Raw genomic sequence first — 14,390 nt, forward strand, 5'->3', positions numbered from 1 at the left:
TCAGCTAAGATTTGAGGCAGCTTACAAAAATACATTCAGTACAAAAGAAGAAAATTAATCACTGAGAGAATCAGGGCTACAGATAGATAGGAAATTAAATCTTAGGCTAAGATGAACACACGAGAAGTACATAACATTTTCTTCCCAATATAGGTGGCCTGTCTTTGGTTTTAAGCTCTTAACACACATAAGAGGAGGGTAGGCAATAACATGACCACGTTGGTTTGAGTGTCCTGTTCAGTTCAGATCAGACTGACCCTGTACCTTCCGAGCCTTTTGGCAACACTGTTGAAATTGCATCACAGCCCCAGTGACAAAGATTGGTAGTAAGAAAGTGGCCAGGGAGTATCTTTTATGTTTAATGATAAAAAGTGAAACTCTTCTGAGCTATTGACAACTACGCTACTGGAGAGTTGGTTTAGGGCTGGACCCACGTGGTGAAGCACTGACCTTTATGTGGTCTGGCATGGGGGTGGAGTTTCACTGAGCTTCCGGTTTCTATCTGCTACCAGGTTTCAGATCGCTGTGCAGTTTTTCCCATTTTGGCAAAACAAGCGCCTTTCTAAACCCTCCATAATCTTGTGGCTCCTGATATCAGAAGGGCCTGAGACAGGTCTGGGCCCTTAGAAGCTACTATAATAACAACAGAGAAATCCTGTGTTGGTTTAATTGTTTTAGTCCTGTGTTGCTTGGACCCTGATTAAGGTCCAAATCCATAGGGTCAAATTATAAGGAAACCAGCTAAAGATGTGAAACTTTTAGAGAAGTCTTCCACTATGTATGTTGTTGTTTTTTTTTAACATCTTTACTGGAGTATAATTGCTTTACAATGGTGTGTTAGTTTCTGCTGTATCACAAAGTGAATCAGCTATACATATACATATATCCCCATATCTCCTTCCTCTTGCGTCTCCATCCCACCCTCCCTATCCCACCCCTCTAGGTGGACACAAAGCACCGAGCTGATCTCCCTGTGCTATGCAGCTGTTTCCCACTAGCTATCTATTTTACATTTGGTAGTGTATATATGTCCATGCCACTCTCTCACTTCGTCCCAGCTTACCCTTCCCCCTCCCTGTGTCCTCAAGTCCATTTTCAACGTCTGCATCTTTATTCCTGTCCTGCCCCGAGGTTCTTCCTCAGTATGTATGCATGTTGTCAGCAGTTCCTGAGCAGGAACAATTTGTGTGTGTGTGTGTGTGTGTGTGTGTGTGTGTTCTCACTGTGCTGTAATAGGCACAATGAAGGTGTGTAAAAACAAATGTAAACTTCATGGTTCAGTTTCCTAAATTTGGGCTTGATCATTTTGGCAAAGCCAATGGGGATAACATTTTGTGTTAGCTCCTCACTTAATGACTAATAAATAAAAAATATTAACTTAGGTCAATATACTGGCTCACAAGTGTGCACTCGGTTTAATCATTCTTTTTCTTTGCTTCAAGGATTTTGACTCTTTCTTCTCTGCAAAAGAAGAGAATATTATTTATTCCTTCCTTGGCTTGCCTCCCCCTCCAGGCTCAAAGGTAAGCTTGAACACCCCCTTGGGGTCCAATATAGGTCATAAGAAGTGAGGATAAAATCAGCTCCGACACTGTTTAATAAGTGATGATTTTTAAATTAACATGATTTTAATACACTTCTTATTCTGATGAAGTCTTATGCATAGAGATAATGCATGGTTTCTACTAAAGCATGTTTCAAAACTATGCTTTTATTATTTTTGCTCTGTTTACACCTTGTTATAGTAAGCTTTACAATACCTAAGAAATATCATTGCATTCAATAATCTTAAGTGCGTTAGTTAAATATGTAAAAATATAAATTCTCAGATTGTGTCTATGAAATTATTTTGTTATGAATTTCTCATGACAGCTTATGTTAGTTAATTTTATAATGATATGTACTCCTATATTAATTATTTCTATTTAAAATGAATTGAATTTTGCTTTTTTTGTCTGATGAGGAGGGAAAAAGTAAGATCTAGACTCAAGAACAAGATAAATTTCATCAGGTTTCTTTTCCCCTCTGGTGTTTCATCTTTGATTATGCATAATTATATCAATTAAATAAAGAATTATGCTAATAAAGCAAATACCATGAATTTGAATGTCTGGTGGAGATCACTTGGTTTTATTCCTTACCTTCACTGCATTCCTCACCTCTACCAAGCATCTCATACCTGACTCTCCATAGATACAAGACAAGCACACATTTGTCTAATTCATTTATTTCTTAACTAATCTGTTTGTGCCCAGCTTCATTTCAAAAGAGATTTGTGATGACTGAGTCCCAATTAATTCTCACCATAGGAGACACAACTAAAAATCCTACCTTATAGAGATGGGTGTGTCTCAGAAGCATGTGGATGTGCTGTCTTCCACGTGTCCGCATTCTTCAGGTAATGACACCTGAGGTCTCTTAGTGCTTAGGTTAACACATGCAGGCGTAACACGAATTCCTTCTCCAAATGGTAACATGTAGATTTTACAGTTGGTTAATGTTCTATAAGGGGATAATGGTTCTATACAGGGAAATAAAGGTATTTCCCTTTTAATGAAATACCTTTCTGGCTTTGGTCAACTTAAATGCAACATATCTCATACACGTTATTAAACTGTGGGTTTACTGTTGTGGTTTTATGTCTCTCACAAGATTTGCTTATTCTCAGGCTTAAGCCCTGAGAACAGCAACTCACCCAGTGCCATTCTCACTTTTTTTTTAAAAAAAAACTTTAAAAAATTAAAAAAAAAACTTTACTGTTCAGTAGTGTTAAGTATATTTACATTGTTGCGCAAAAGATCTCCAGAACCTTTTCATTTTGTAAAAATGAAACACTATACTCGTACAACTCCTCTTTTCTCCCCCCAGTCCCTGGTAACCACTCTTTTGCTTTCTGTTTCTATGAATTTTTCTATTTTAGATTCCTCATATAAGTGAAATCAAACAGTATTGTATTTTTGTGACTGGCTTACTTCACTTAGCATAATGTACTCAGGGTCCATCTATGTTGTAGCAGGTGTCAGGATTTCCTTTCCTCCTTTTTTAACGCTGAATAGTATTCCACTGTATTTATGCTCATTTGTTCATCCACTGATGATATTTGAATTGTTTCCACCTCTTGGCTATTGTGAATAATGCAGCTCTGAACCTGAGTGTGCAAATCGTTCTCATCTTTTAAGTCAACTTCCTCTTGAATCTTCTTACTTTGGTTCATTCTCCTCTTGTTTTTCCTTTACTTCTGTTTTAAAGAAAATTTATTTTTAAAAATTCACCCAGAGTTTATAGTCATTATTTGTTAGAGAGTTTATAGGATATTACTTGCCTACACTGGAATTGGAGTTGTCAGTGACATCAGATTTTAACATAGATTGAGACATATGTTATTTATAACAATAAAACAATAATTCAAAGAAAAATGGAAATGAAGGGCCTAAACAAACAAAAAGAAAGCTGGAGTGACATTAATAATATTATATATAGAGGAATTCAAGACCAAGAGCATTAACTAGGTAAAAGAGGTATTATAAGAAATGGTAAAAATCTATAAAGAAAATATAGTAGTCATGGATCTTTATGGATCATACTACATGGCAGTCAAATACATAAATCAGAAACTCCTAGACATACAATGAAAACTTGTTAAAAACATACCTTTCAATAAATATATCGTACTTATTACATATCAGGCACAATTTGAAGCATACAAACAAATGTAATCAGCCAACTTAATTTTTAAAAGTTTAAAAATTAAAAATTTTTCTTCTAGCTTTTTTTTTTTTGTTGTTGTTGTTTTTTAATTTCTGGGAAAAAAATTACATTTATTTTCTTAATCAGTACTTCAAATCCCCAAGAAATGTGTGATTTAATACTGAGAGTTTATACACACATCGATATGTGTTTGCTTTTTTTTTTTTTTTTTCCACACACACACACTGTATTTTATTTTTACAAGACATAAATAGACTGACACCAAGCATTGTACATGGATGACCACAACAAAAGCAACAATGATTGCAATTACCAAACATGAAACACACTCATACTATGTCATAATATTGACATTCAGTCCAGTAATCCTCCACTGTAACAGCTCCTTTACTTTGCAGTGAAAATTGATTTGTATATTCTTTGCCTCTGAGTCCTTGTGGGATTTTTTTTTTTTTTAATTCAGACAGAAAGTCACAAAAATTATACTCATCCTCATCAGTTCACTCAGTCCCATGTAATTAATTGTTGTTTTTTTTTCATCTTGATCTTTTGTTAGCACTTTTATGAGTTCATCAGTTTTTCATCAGAGTTCTGAAAATGCTTATTCATTCAGTTCAGCAGTACAGTCAGTTACCAGAAACCTGTACTTATCAGAGTCTTTTCCATGAATTTCTTGAAGATGAAACCCTTTTATAGGAACATATTTGCAAAATCATCAGAGTACACCCAGAACTGTCTGTAAATGACAAAAGACTTAAAAATGACCACGGTAAAAGATTTGATGAAAGTTCATAATAATGCAGTTGACAAGAAAATTAGTTATTTCTGAGATATACATTTTAAAGTAATAACTAGGATTATTACTTATAACATTATACCAGAACATATAAGATTTTTAGAAATTTCATGTAATGTCTGAAACATTTATATTAACATATTTCCATACAAATACAAATATAAGATTTTTAGAAATTTCATGTAATGTCTGAAACATTTATATTAACATATTTCCATACATATTTCCATACAAATACAAATATAAGATTTTTAGAAATTTCCTGTAATGTCTGAAACATTTATATTAACATATTTCCATACAAATAACCCAATGAAAGTTTAGTATTAGTTGTTTTGTTTGTTTTTTTATACTGCAGGTTCTTATTAGGCATCAATTTTATACACATCAATGTATACATGTCAATCCCAATCGCCCAATTCAGCACACCACCATCCCCACCTCACCGCAGTTTTCCCCCCTTGGTGTCCATATGTCCATTCTCTACATCTGTGTCTCAACTTCTGCCCAGCAAACTGGCTCATCTGTACCATTTTTCTAGGTTCCACATACATGCATTAATATATGATATTTGTTTTTCTCTTTCTGACTTACTTCACTCTGTATGACAGTCTCTAGATCCATCCACGTCTCAACAAATGACTCAATTTCGTTCCTTTTTATGGCTGAGTAATATTCCATTGTATATATGTACCACCTCTTCTTTATCCATTCATCTGTTGATGGGCATTTAGGTTGCTTCCATGACCTGGCTATTGTAAATAGTGCTGCAATGAACATTCGGGTGCATGTGTCTTTTTGAATTACGGTTTTCTCTGGGTATATGCCCAGTAGTGGGATTGCTGGGTCATATGGTAATTCTATTTTTAGTTTTTTAAGGAACCTCCATATTGTTCTCCATAGTGGCTGTATCAATTTACATTCACACCAACAGTGCAAGAGGGTTCCCTTTTCTCCACACCATCTCCAGCATTTGTTGTTTGTAGATTTTCTGATGATGCCCATTCTAACAGGAGTGAGGTGATACCTCATTGTAGTTTTGATTTGCATTTCTCTAATAATTAGTGATGTTGAGCAGCTTTTCATGTGCTTCGTGGCCGTCTGTATGTCTTCTTTGGAGAAATGTCTATTTAGGTCTTCTGCCCATTTTTGGATTGGGGTGTTTGTTTCTTTGATATTGAGCTGAATGAGCTGTTTATATATTTTGGAGATTAATCCTTTGTCTGTTGATTCGTTTGCAAATATTTTCTCCCATTCTGAGGGTTGTCTTTTCGTCTTGTTTATGGTTTCCTTTGCTGTGCAAAAGCTTTGAAGTTTCATTAGGTCCCACTTGTCTATTTTTGTTTTTATTTCCACTACTCTAGGAGGTGGATCAAAAAAGATCTTGCTGTGATTTATGTCAAAGAGTGTTCTTCCTATGTTTTCCTCTAAGAGTTTTATAGTGTCCAGTCTTATATTTAGGTCTCTAATCCATTTTGAGTTTATTTTTGTGTATGGTGTTAGGGAGTATTCTAATTTCATTCTTTTACATGTAGCTGTCCAGTTTTCCCAGCACCACTTATTGAAGAGACTGTCTTTTCTCCATTGTATATCTTTGCCTCCTTTGTCATAGATTAGTTGACCATAGGTGCGTGGGTTAATCTCTGGGCTTTCTATCTTGTTCCATTGATCTATGTTTCTGTTTTTGTGCCAGTACCATATTGTCTTGATTACTGTAGCTTTGTAGTATAGCCTGAAGTCAGGGAGTCTGTTTCCTCCAGCTCCATTTTTTTGCCTCAAGACTGCTTTGGCTATTCGGGGTCTTTTGTGTCTCCATACAAATTTTAAGATGATTTGTTCTAGCTCCGTAAAAAATGCCATTGGTAATTTGATAGGGATTGCATTGAATCTGTAGATTGCTTTGGGTAGTATACTCATTTTCACAATGTTGATTCTTCCAATCCAAGAACATGGTATATCTCTCCATCTGTTGGTATCATCTTTAATTTCTTTCATCAGTGTCTTATAGTTTTCTGCATACAGGTCTTTTGTCTCCCTAGGTAGGTTTATTCCTAGGTATTTTATTCTTTTTGTTGCAATGGTAAATGGGAGTGTTTCCATAATTTCTCTTTCAGATTTTTCATCATTAGTGTATAGGAATGCAAGAGATTTCTGTGCATTAATTTTGTATCCTGCAACTTTACCATATTCATTAATTAGCTCTAGCAGTTTTCTGGTGGCAGTTTTAGGATTCTCTATGTATAGTATCATGTCATCCGCAAACAGTGACAGTTTTACTTCCTCTTTTCCAATTTGTATTCCTTTTATTTCTTTTTCTTCTCTGATTGCCGTGGCTAGGACTTCCAGAACTATGTTGAATAATAGTGGTGAGAGTGGACATCCTTGTCTCATTCCTGATCTTAGAGGAAATGCTTTCAGTTTTTCACCATTGAGAATGATGTTTGCTGTGGGTTTGTCGTATATGGCCTTTATTATGTTGAGGTAGGTTCCCTCTATGCCCACTTTCTGGAGAGTTTTTATCAGGAATGGGTGTTGAATTTTGTCAAAAGCTTTTTCTGCATCTATTGAGATGATCATATGGTTTTTATTCTTCAATTTGTTAATATGGTGTATCACATTGATTGATTTGCGTATATTGAAGAATCCTTGCATCCCTGGGATAAATCCCACTTGATCGTGGTGTATGATCCTTTTAATGTGTTGTTGGATTCTGTTTGCTAGTATTTTGTTGAGGATTTTTGCATCTATATTCATCAGTGATATTGGTCTGTAATTTTCTTTTTTTGTAGTGTCTTTGTCTGGTTTTGGTATCAGGGTGATGGTGGCCTCATAGAATGAGTTTGGGAGTGTTCCTTCCTCTGCAATTTTTTGGAAGAGTTTGAGAAGGATGGGTGTTAGCTCTTCTCTAAATGTTTGATAGAATTCACCTGTGAAGCCATCTGGTCCTGGACTTTTGTTTGTTGGAAGATTTTTAATCACAGTTTCAATTTCATTACTTGTGATTGGTCTGTTCATATTTTCTGTTTCTTCCTGATTCAGTCTTGGAAGGTTATACCTTTCTAAGAATTTGTCCATTTCTTCCAGGTTGTCCATTTTATTGGCATAAAGTTGCTTATAGTAGTCTCTTAGGATGCTTTGTATTTCTGCGGTGTCTGTTGTAACTTCTCCTTTTTCATTTCTGATTTTATTGATTTGAGTCCTCTCCCTCTTTTTCTTGATGAGTCTGGCTAATGGCTTATCAATTTTGTTTATCTTCTCAAAGAACCAACTTTTAGTTTTATTGATCTTTGCTATTGTTTTCTTTGTTTCTATTTCATTTATTTCTGCTCTGATCTTTATGATTTCTTTCCTTCTGCTAACTTTGGGTTTTGTTTGTTCTTCTTTCTCTAGTTTCTTTAGGTGTAAGGTTAGATTGTTTACTTGAGATTTTTCTTGTTTCTTTAGGTAGGCTTGTATAGCTATAAACTTCCCTCTTAGAACCGCTTTTGCTGCATCCCATAGGTTTTGGGTCGTCGTGTTTTCATTGTCATTTGTCTCTAGGTATTTTTTTATTTCCTCTTTGATTTCTTCAGTGATCTCTTGGTTATTTAGTAATGTATTGTTTAGCCTCCATGTGTTTGTCTTTTTTACGTTTTTTTCCCTGTAATTCATTTCTAATCTCATAGCGTTGTGGTCAGAAAAGATGCTTGGTATGATTTCAATTTTCTTAAATTTACTGAGGCTTGATTTGTGACCCAAGATTTGATCTATCCTGGAGAATGTTCCGTGCGCACTTGAGAAGAACGTGTAATCTGCTGTTTTTGGATGGAATGTCCTATATATATCAATTAAATCTATCTGGTCTATTGTGTCATTTAAAGCTTCTGTTTCCTTATTTATTTTCATTTTGGATGATCTGTCCATTGGTGTAAGTGAAGTGTTAAAGTCCCCCACTATTATTGTGTTACTGTCGATTTCCTCTTTTATAGCTGTTAGCAGTTGCCTTATGTATTGAGGTGCTCCTATGTTGGGTGCATATATATTTATAATTGTTATATCTTCTTCTTGGATTGACCCCTGGATCATTATGTACTGTCCTTCCTTGTCTCTTGTAACATTCTTTATTTTAAAGTCTATTTTATCTGATATGAGTATAGCTACTCCAGCTTTCTTTTGATTTCCATTTGCATGGAATATCTTTTTCCATCCCCTCACTTTCAGTCTGTATGTGTCCCTAGGTCTAAAGTGGGTCTCTTGTAGACGGCATATATATGGGTCTTGTTTTTGTATCCATTCCGCCAGTCTATGTCTTTTGGTTGGGGCGTTTAATCCATTCACGTTTAAGGTAATTATCGATATGTATGTTCCTATGACCATTTTCTTAATTGTTTTGGGTTTGTTTTTGTAGGTCCTTTTCTTCTCTTGTGTTTCCCACTTAGAGAAGTTCCTTTAGCATTTGTTGTAGAGCTGGTTTGGTGGTGCTGAATTCTCTTAGCTTTTGCTTGTCTGTAAAGCTTTTGATTTCTCCATCAAATCTAAATGAGATCCTTGCCGGGTAGAGTAATCTTGGTTGTAGGTTCTTCCCTTTCATCACTTTAAGTATATCATGCCACTCCCTTCTGGCTTGCAGAGTTTCTGCTGAGAAATCAGCTGTTAACCTTATGGGAGTTCCCTTGTATGTTATTTGTCGTTTTTCCCTTGCTGCTTTCAATAATTTTTCTTTGTCTTTAATTTTTGCCACTTTGATTACTATGTGTCTCGGCGTGTTTCTCCTTGGGTTTATTCTGTATGGGACTCTCTGCGCTTCCTGGACTTGGGTGGCTATTTCCTTTCCCATGTTAGGGAAGTTTTCGACTATAATCTCTTCAAATATTTTCTCTGGTCCTTTCTCTCTCTCTTCTCCTTCTGGGACCCCTATAATGCGAATGTTGTTGCGTTTAATGTTGTCCCAGAGGTCTCTTAGGCTGTCTTCATTTCTTTTCATTCTTTTTTCTTTAGTCTGTTCCGCAGCAGTGAATTCCACCATTCTGTCTTCCAGGTCACTTATCCGTTCTTCTGCCTCAGTTATTCTGCTATTGATTCCTTCTAGTGTAGTTTTCATTTCAGTTATTGTATTGGTCATCTCTGTTTGTTTGTTCTTTAATTCTTCTAGGTCTTTGTTAATCATTTCTTGCATCTTCTCAATCTTTGCCTCCATTCTTATTCCGAGGCCCTGGATCATCTTCACTATCATTATTCTGAATTCTTTCTCTGGAAGGTTGCCTATCTCCACTTCATTTAGTTGTTTTTCTGGGGTTTTTTCTTGTTCCTTCATCTGGTACATAGCTCTCTGCCTTTTCATCTTCTCTATCTTTCTGTAACTGTGGTTTTTGGTCCACAGGCTGCAGGATTGTAGTTTTTCTTGCTTCTGTTGTCTGCCCTCTGGTGGTTGAGGCTATCTAAGAGGCTTGATGGGAGGCTCTGGTGGTGGGTAGAGCTGACTGTTGCTGTGGCGGTCAGAGCTCAGTAAAACCTTAATCCACTTGACTGTTGATGGGTGGGGCTGGGTTCCCTCCCTGTTGGTTGTTTTGCCTGAGGCAACCCAACACTGGAGCCTACCCGTGCTCTTTGGTGGGGTTAATGGCAGACTCTGGGAGGGCTCACGCCAAGGAGAACTTCCCAGAACCTCGGCTGCCAGTGTCCTTATCCCCACGGTGAAACAGAGTCACCACTCGCCTCTGCAGGAGACCCCCCAACACCAGCAGGTAGGTCTGGTTCAGTCTCCCCCAGGGTCACTGCTCCTTCCCCTGGGTCCCGATGCACACATTACTTTGTGTGTGCCCTCCAAGAGTGGGGTCTCTGTTTCCCCCAGTCCTGTCAAAGTCCTGCAATCAATTCCCACTAGGCTTCAAGGTCTGATTCTCTAGGAATTCCTCCTCCCGTAGCTGGACCCCCAGGTTGGGAAGCCTGACGCGGGGCTCAGAACCTTCACTCCAGTGGGTGGACTTCTGTGGTATAAGTGTTCGCCAGTCTGTGAGTCACCCACCCAGCAGTTATGGGATTTGATTTTACTCTGATTGCACCCCTCCTACCGTCTCACTGTGGCTTCTCCTCTGTCCTTGGACGTGGGGTATCCTCCTTGGTGAAGTCCAGGGTTTTCCTGTCAATGATTGTCCAGCAGCCAGTTTTGATTCTGGTGCTCTCACAAGAGGGAGTGAGAGCACGTCCTTCTACTCCGCCATCTTGGTTAATCTCCTCTTCTAGCTTTATTGAGATATAACTGACATACAACACTGCAGTTTAAGGTATACAGCATAATGATTTGCCTTACATATATCATGAAATGAAGTTTAGTGACCATCCATCATCCTGTACAGATACAAAATAAGAATTAGAAAAAAAATTTTTTTCCTTGTGTGAGAACTCTTAGGATTTGCTCTCTTGACGGCTTTTGTATATAACACACAGCAGTGGTAATTATATTTATCATGTTGTACAGTACATCCCTGGTACTTATTTATCTTGTAACTGGAAATTTGTACCTTTTGTCTACCTCATCCAATTCCCCTCTCCCCACCCGCTGCCTCTGTTAACCACAGACTTTTTTCTATGAGTTTGTTTGTTTTTGAAGTATAATTGACCAACAACACTATGTTAGTTCCCTGTATACAACATAATGATTTAATATTTCTGTACATTTCAAAATGGCCACCATAAGTCTAGTTACCATCTGTCACCATACAAAGATATTACAGAATTATTGACTGTATTCCCCATATTGTACATTGCATAACAGTGACATTTATTTTGTAAGTGAAAGTTTGTATCTCTTAATCTCCCTCACCTATTTCTTTCCTCCCTCCATCTCCTTCCACTCTGGCAACCACTCTGTATTTATGACTCTGTTTCTGTTTGGTTATGTTTGTTCATTTACTTTGTTGTTTAGATTCCACATTTAAGTGAAATCATACAGTATTTGTCTTTCTCTTTCTAACTTATTTCACTTAATGTAATACCCTCTAGGTCCATCCATGTTGTTGCAAATTCCATTCTTTTATAAGGCTGTGTAATATTCCATATATATATATATATATATATATATATATATATATATATATATGCCACATCTTCTTTATCCACTCGTCTATTGATGGGCACTGAGGTGGCTACCATACCTTGGCTATTGTAAATAATGTTGCAATGAACATTGGGGCATATATTTTTTCAGATTAGTGTTTTCATTTTCTTCCGATAAATACCCAGGAGTGCAGTTGATGGATTGTGTGGCAGTTCTACCTTTAATTTTTTGAGGAATCTCCATAATGTCTCCTCTAGTAGCTGCACCAATTTACAGTTTTATCAACAGTGCATGAGGATTCTCTTTTCTCCACATCCTCACCAATGCTTGTTATTTGTTGTCTTTTTGATAATAGCCATTCTGACAGGTGAGAGGTGATATCTCATTGTGGTTTTGATTTTCATTTCCGTGATGATTAGTGATGTTGAACATCTTTTTATGTGCTTGTTGCCCATCTGTATGTCTTCTTTGGAAAAATGTCTATTCAGGTCCTCTGCCCATTTAACATTTTTTTATGTTGAGTTATATGAGTTTTATTTTTTTTAACTTTTTAAAAAAAATAAATTTATTTTATTTTATTTATTTTATTTTTGGCTGTGTTGGGTCCTCATTGCTGCACGTGAGCTTTTCCCTGGTTGTGGCAAGTGTGGGCTACTCTTCGTTGTGGTGTGTGGGCTTCTCATTGTGGTGGCTTCTCTTGTTGTGGAGCACAGGATCTAGGTATGTGGGCTTCAGTAGTTGTGGCATATGGGCTCAGTAGCTGTGGCACATGGGCTTCGTTGCTCTGTGGCATGTGGGATCTTCCCAGACCAAGGATCGAACCCGTGTCCCCTGCATTGGCAGGCAGATTCTTAACCACCATGCCACCAGGGAAGCCCATGAGTTTTTTAAAATTTTTATTTTTTGGCCATGCCATGTGGCTTGTGGGGTCTTATCAATAGTTCCCCAACCAGGGATCGAACCCATGCCCCCTGCAGTGGAAGAGTGGAGTCCTAACCACTGAATTCCCTATATGAGTTCTTTGTATATTTTGGATATTAATCCCTTATCAGATGTAGTATTTGCAATATCTTCTTTAATTCAGTAGGCAGCCTTTTTGTTTTGTTGATAGTTTCCTTTGCTGTGCAAAGTCTTTTAGTTTGATGTAATCCAGTTTATTTATTTTTACTTCTGTTTCCCTTGTCTGAGGAGACAGATCCAAAAAAATATTGTTAAGACTGATGTCAAAGAGCATACTACTTATGTTTTCTTCTAGAAGTTTTATGGTTTCAGGTCTTACATTTAAGTCTGTAATCTATTTTGAGTTTATTTTTGTATATAGTATGAGAAAGTAGTCCAGTTTGATTCTTTTCCATGTAGCTGTCCAGTTTTCCCAGCACCATTTATTGAAGACACTGTTTTTTCCTTATTGTGTATTCTTGCCTCCTTTGTCATAGATTAAGTGACCCTAAATGTGTGGGTTTATTTTCAGGGTCCCTATTCTTTTCATTCGATCTGTATGTCTGTTTTTGTGCCAGTACCATACAGTTTTGATTTTGTAGCTTTGTAGTATAGTTTGAAACTAGGGAGCATAATACTTCCAGTTTTGTCTTTCCTTCTTAAGATTATTTTGGCTACTCGGGGTCTTTTGTGACAGCAAACAATTTAATAGATATGTATAGATATATGTATACACACACAAGAATAAGAATATATTAGATAGATATTAATAGAATGTATTCTTCTATTACACTTATTAAGCAATTTCCAAATCTATTATGTTCTTGGTCACAAAGGAAACTTTCATAAATTTCAAAAAGGGATGATTTTACAAGATACAATTTTATCCCAAATATAGAATTACAATCTGGAAGAGAAATATCATAAAAACTTAAGAAATAAATATATGCCATTTCAAATAACTCCACATCCAAGGGAAAACAAAACTGATATTACAAGTCATCAAATAATAAGCAAAAGATATTATTTCATACACAAGCCCCAATATACAGCCAAATCTCTATACAGAGGAAAATTGTTAACTTTAAATATTCTTATAATTAAAGCAAAAAGGTAAAAACTTAGTAAAATAAATATTCAACTTATAAAATTAGGAAAATAGAAAAAAAAGAGTAGGCAGTGAATCAATAAAAAGAAAAACCAAGATTAATTTAATACAAAAGAGAAAGTGTGTGTCTGTGTGCCTCTGTGTGTGCATATATGAATACAATTTATATATAATTTGAATATATATAATTTGAATACATTTATATGTAATTTGACTATATATAATTTGAACAGACAAATGAAATAGATGAAATCCCTGACCAGTTGATATATTACTTAGAAAACTTTCAGTTATATACCTAGATCAATTTCTGTTATGAATTCAGATGGGAAGTCTAAATAATACATTAGGAAACTGTATCCAGCAATGAATTAAAGGTAATACACCAAATTAGAGCAGAATTTTTTCTATCAGAGTAGTTCATTACATGAACTTACTGATGGAGAAAAACTGTAAGATTGTGTCCATAAATAGCAAGAAGATATTTGATATAATTCATCAGACATTCCTAGTTAAAATAAACATGGATTAAAATATAAGTAGAAGGAAACTGAGTAAATATGATAAAAACCAATTATCAAAAGAAAACTAGGGCTTCCCTGGTGGCGCAGTGGTTGAGAGTCTGCCTGCCAGTGCAGGGGACGCGGGTTCGTGCCCCGGTCTGGGAGGATCCCACATGCCGTGGAGCAACTAAGCCCGTGAGCCACAACTACTGAGCCTGCGCGTCTGGAGCCTGTGCTCCGCAACAAGAGAGGCCGCGACAGTGAGAGGCCCGCGCATCGCGATGAAGAGTGGCCCCCGCT

At 36.5% G+C, this 14,390-nt stretch overlaps 2 protein-coding genes across 5 annotated transcripts in view; both read left to right on the forward strand.

The window, feature by feature from the left end:
* B3GALT5 (beta-1,3-galactosyltransferase 5) overlaps window positions 1-14,390 on the forward strand; it is a 165,637-nt gene that overhangs the window by 28,495 nt on the left and 122,752 nt on the right. The gene's annotated exons all lie outside the window — the stretch shown is intronic.
* SH3BGR (SH3 domain binding glutamate rich protein) overlaps window positions 1-14,390 on the forward strand; it is a 54,737-nt gene that overhangs the window by 20,723 nt on the left and 19,624 nt on the right. For all 4 annotated transcript variants that reach the window (XR_014262705.1, XM_082458890.1, XM_082458889.1 and 1 more), the window contains exon 3: window positions 1,443-1,523. Coding sequence is in view for 3 of the 4 variants with exons in the window: in XM_082458890.1 (XP_082315016.1) it covers window positions 1,443-1,523 (81 nt within the window). In the remaining variant the exon portion in view is untranslated. The remainder of the gene's footprint in view (window positions 1-1,442; window positions 1,524-14,390) is intronic.

The sequence above is a fragment of the Balaenoptera physalus genome (assembly GCF_965194825.1).
Source record: "Balaenoptera physalus genome assembly, chromosome: 4".
Classification (NCBI taxonomy): Eukaryota; Metazoa; Chordata; class Mammalia; order Artiodactyla; family Balaenopteridae; genus Balaenoptera; species Balaenoptera physalus.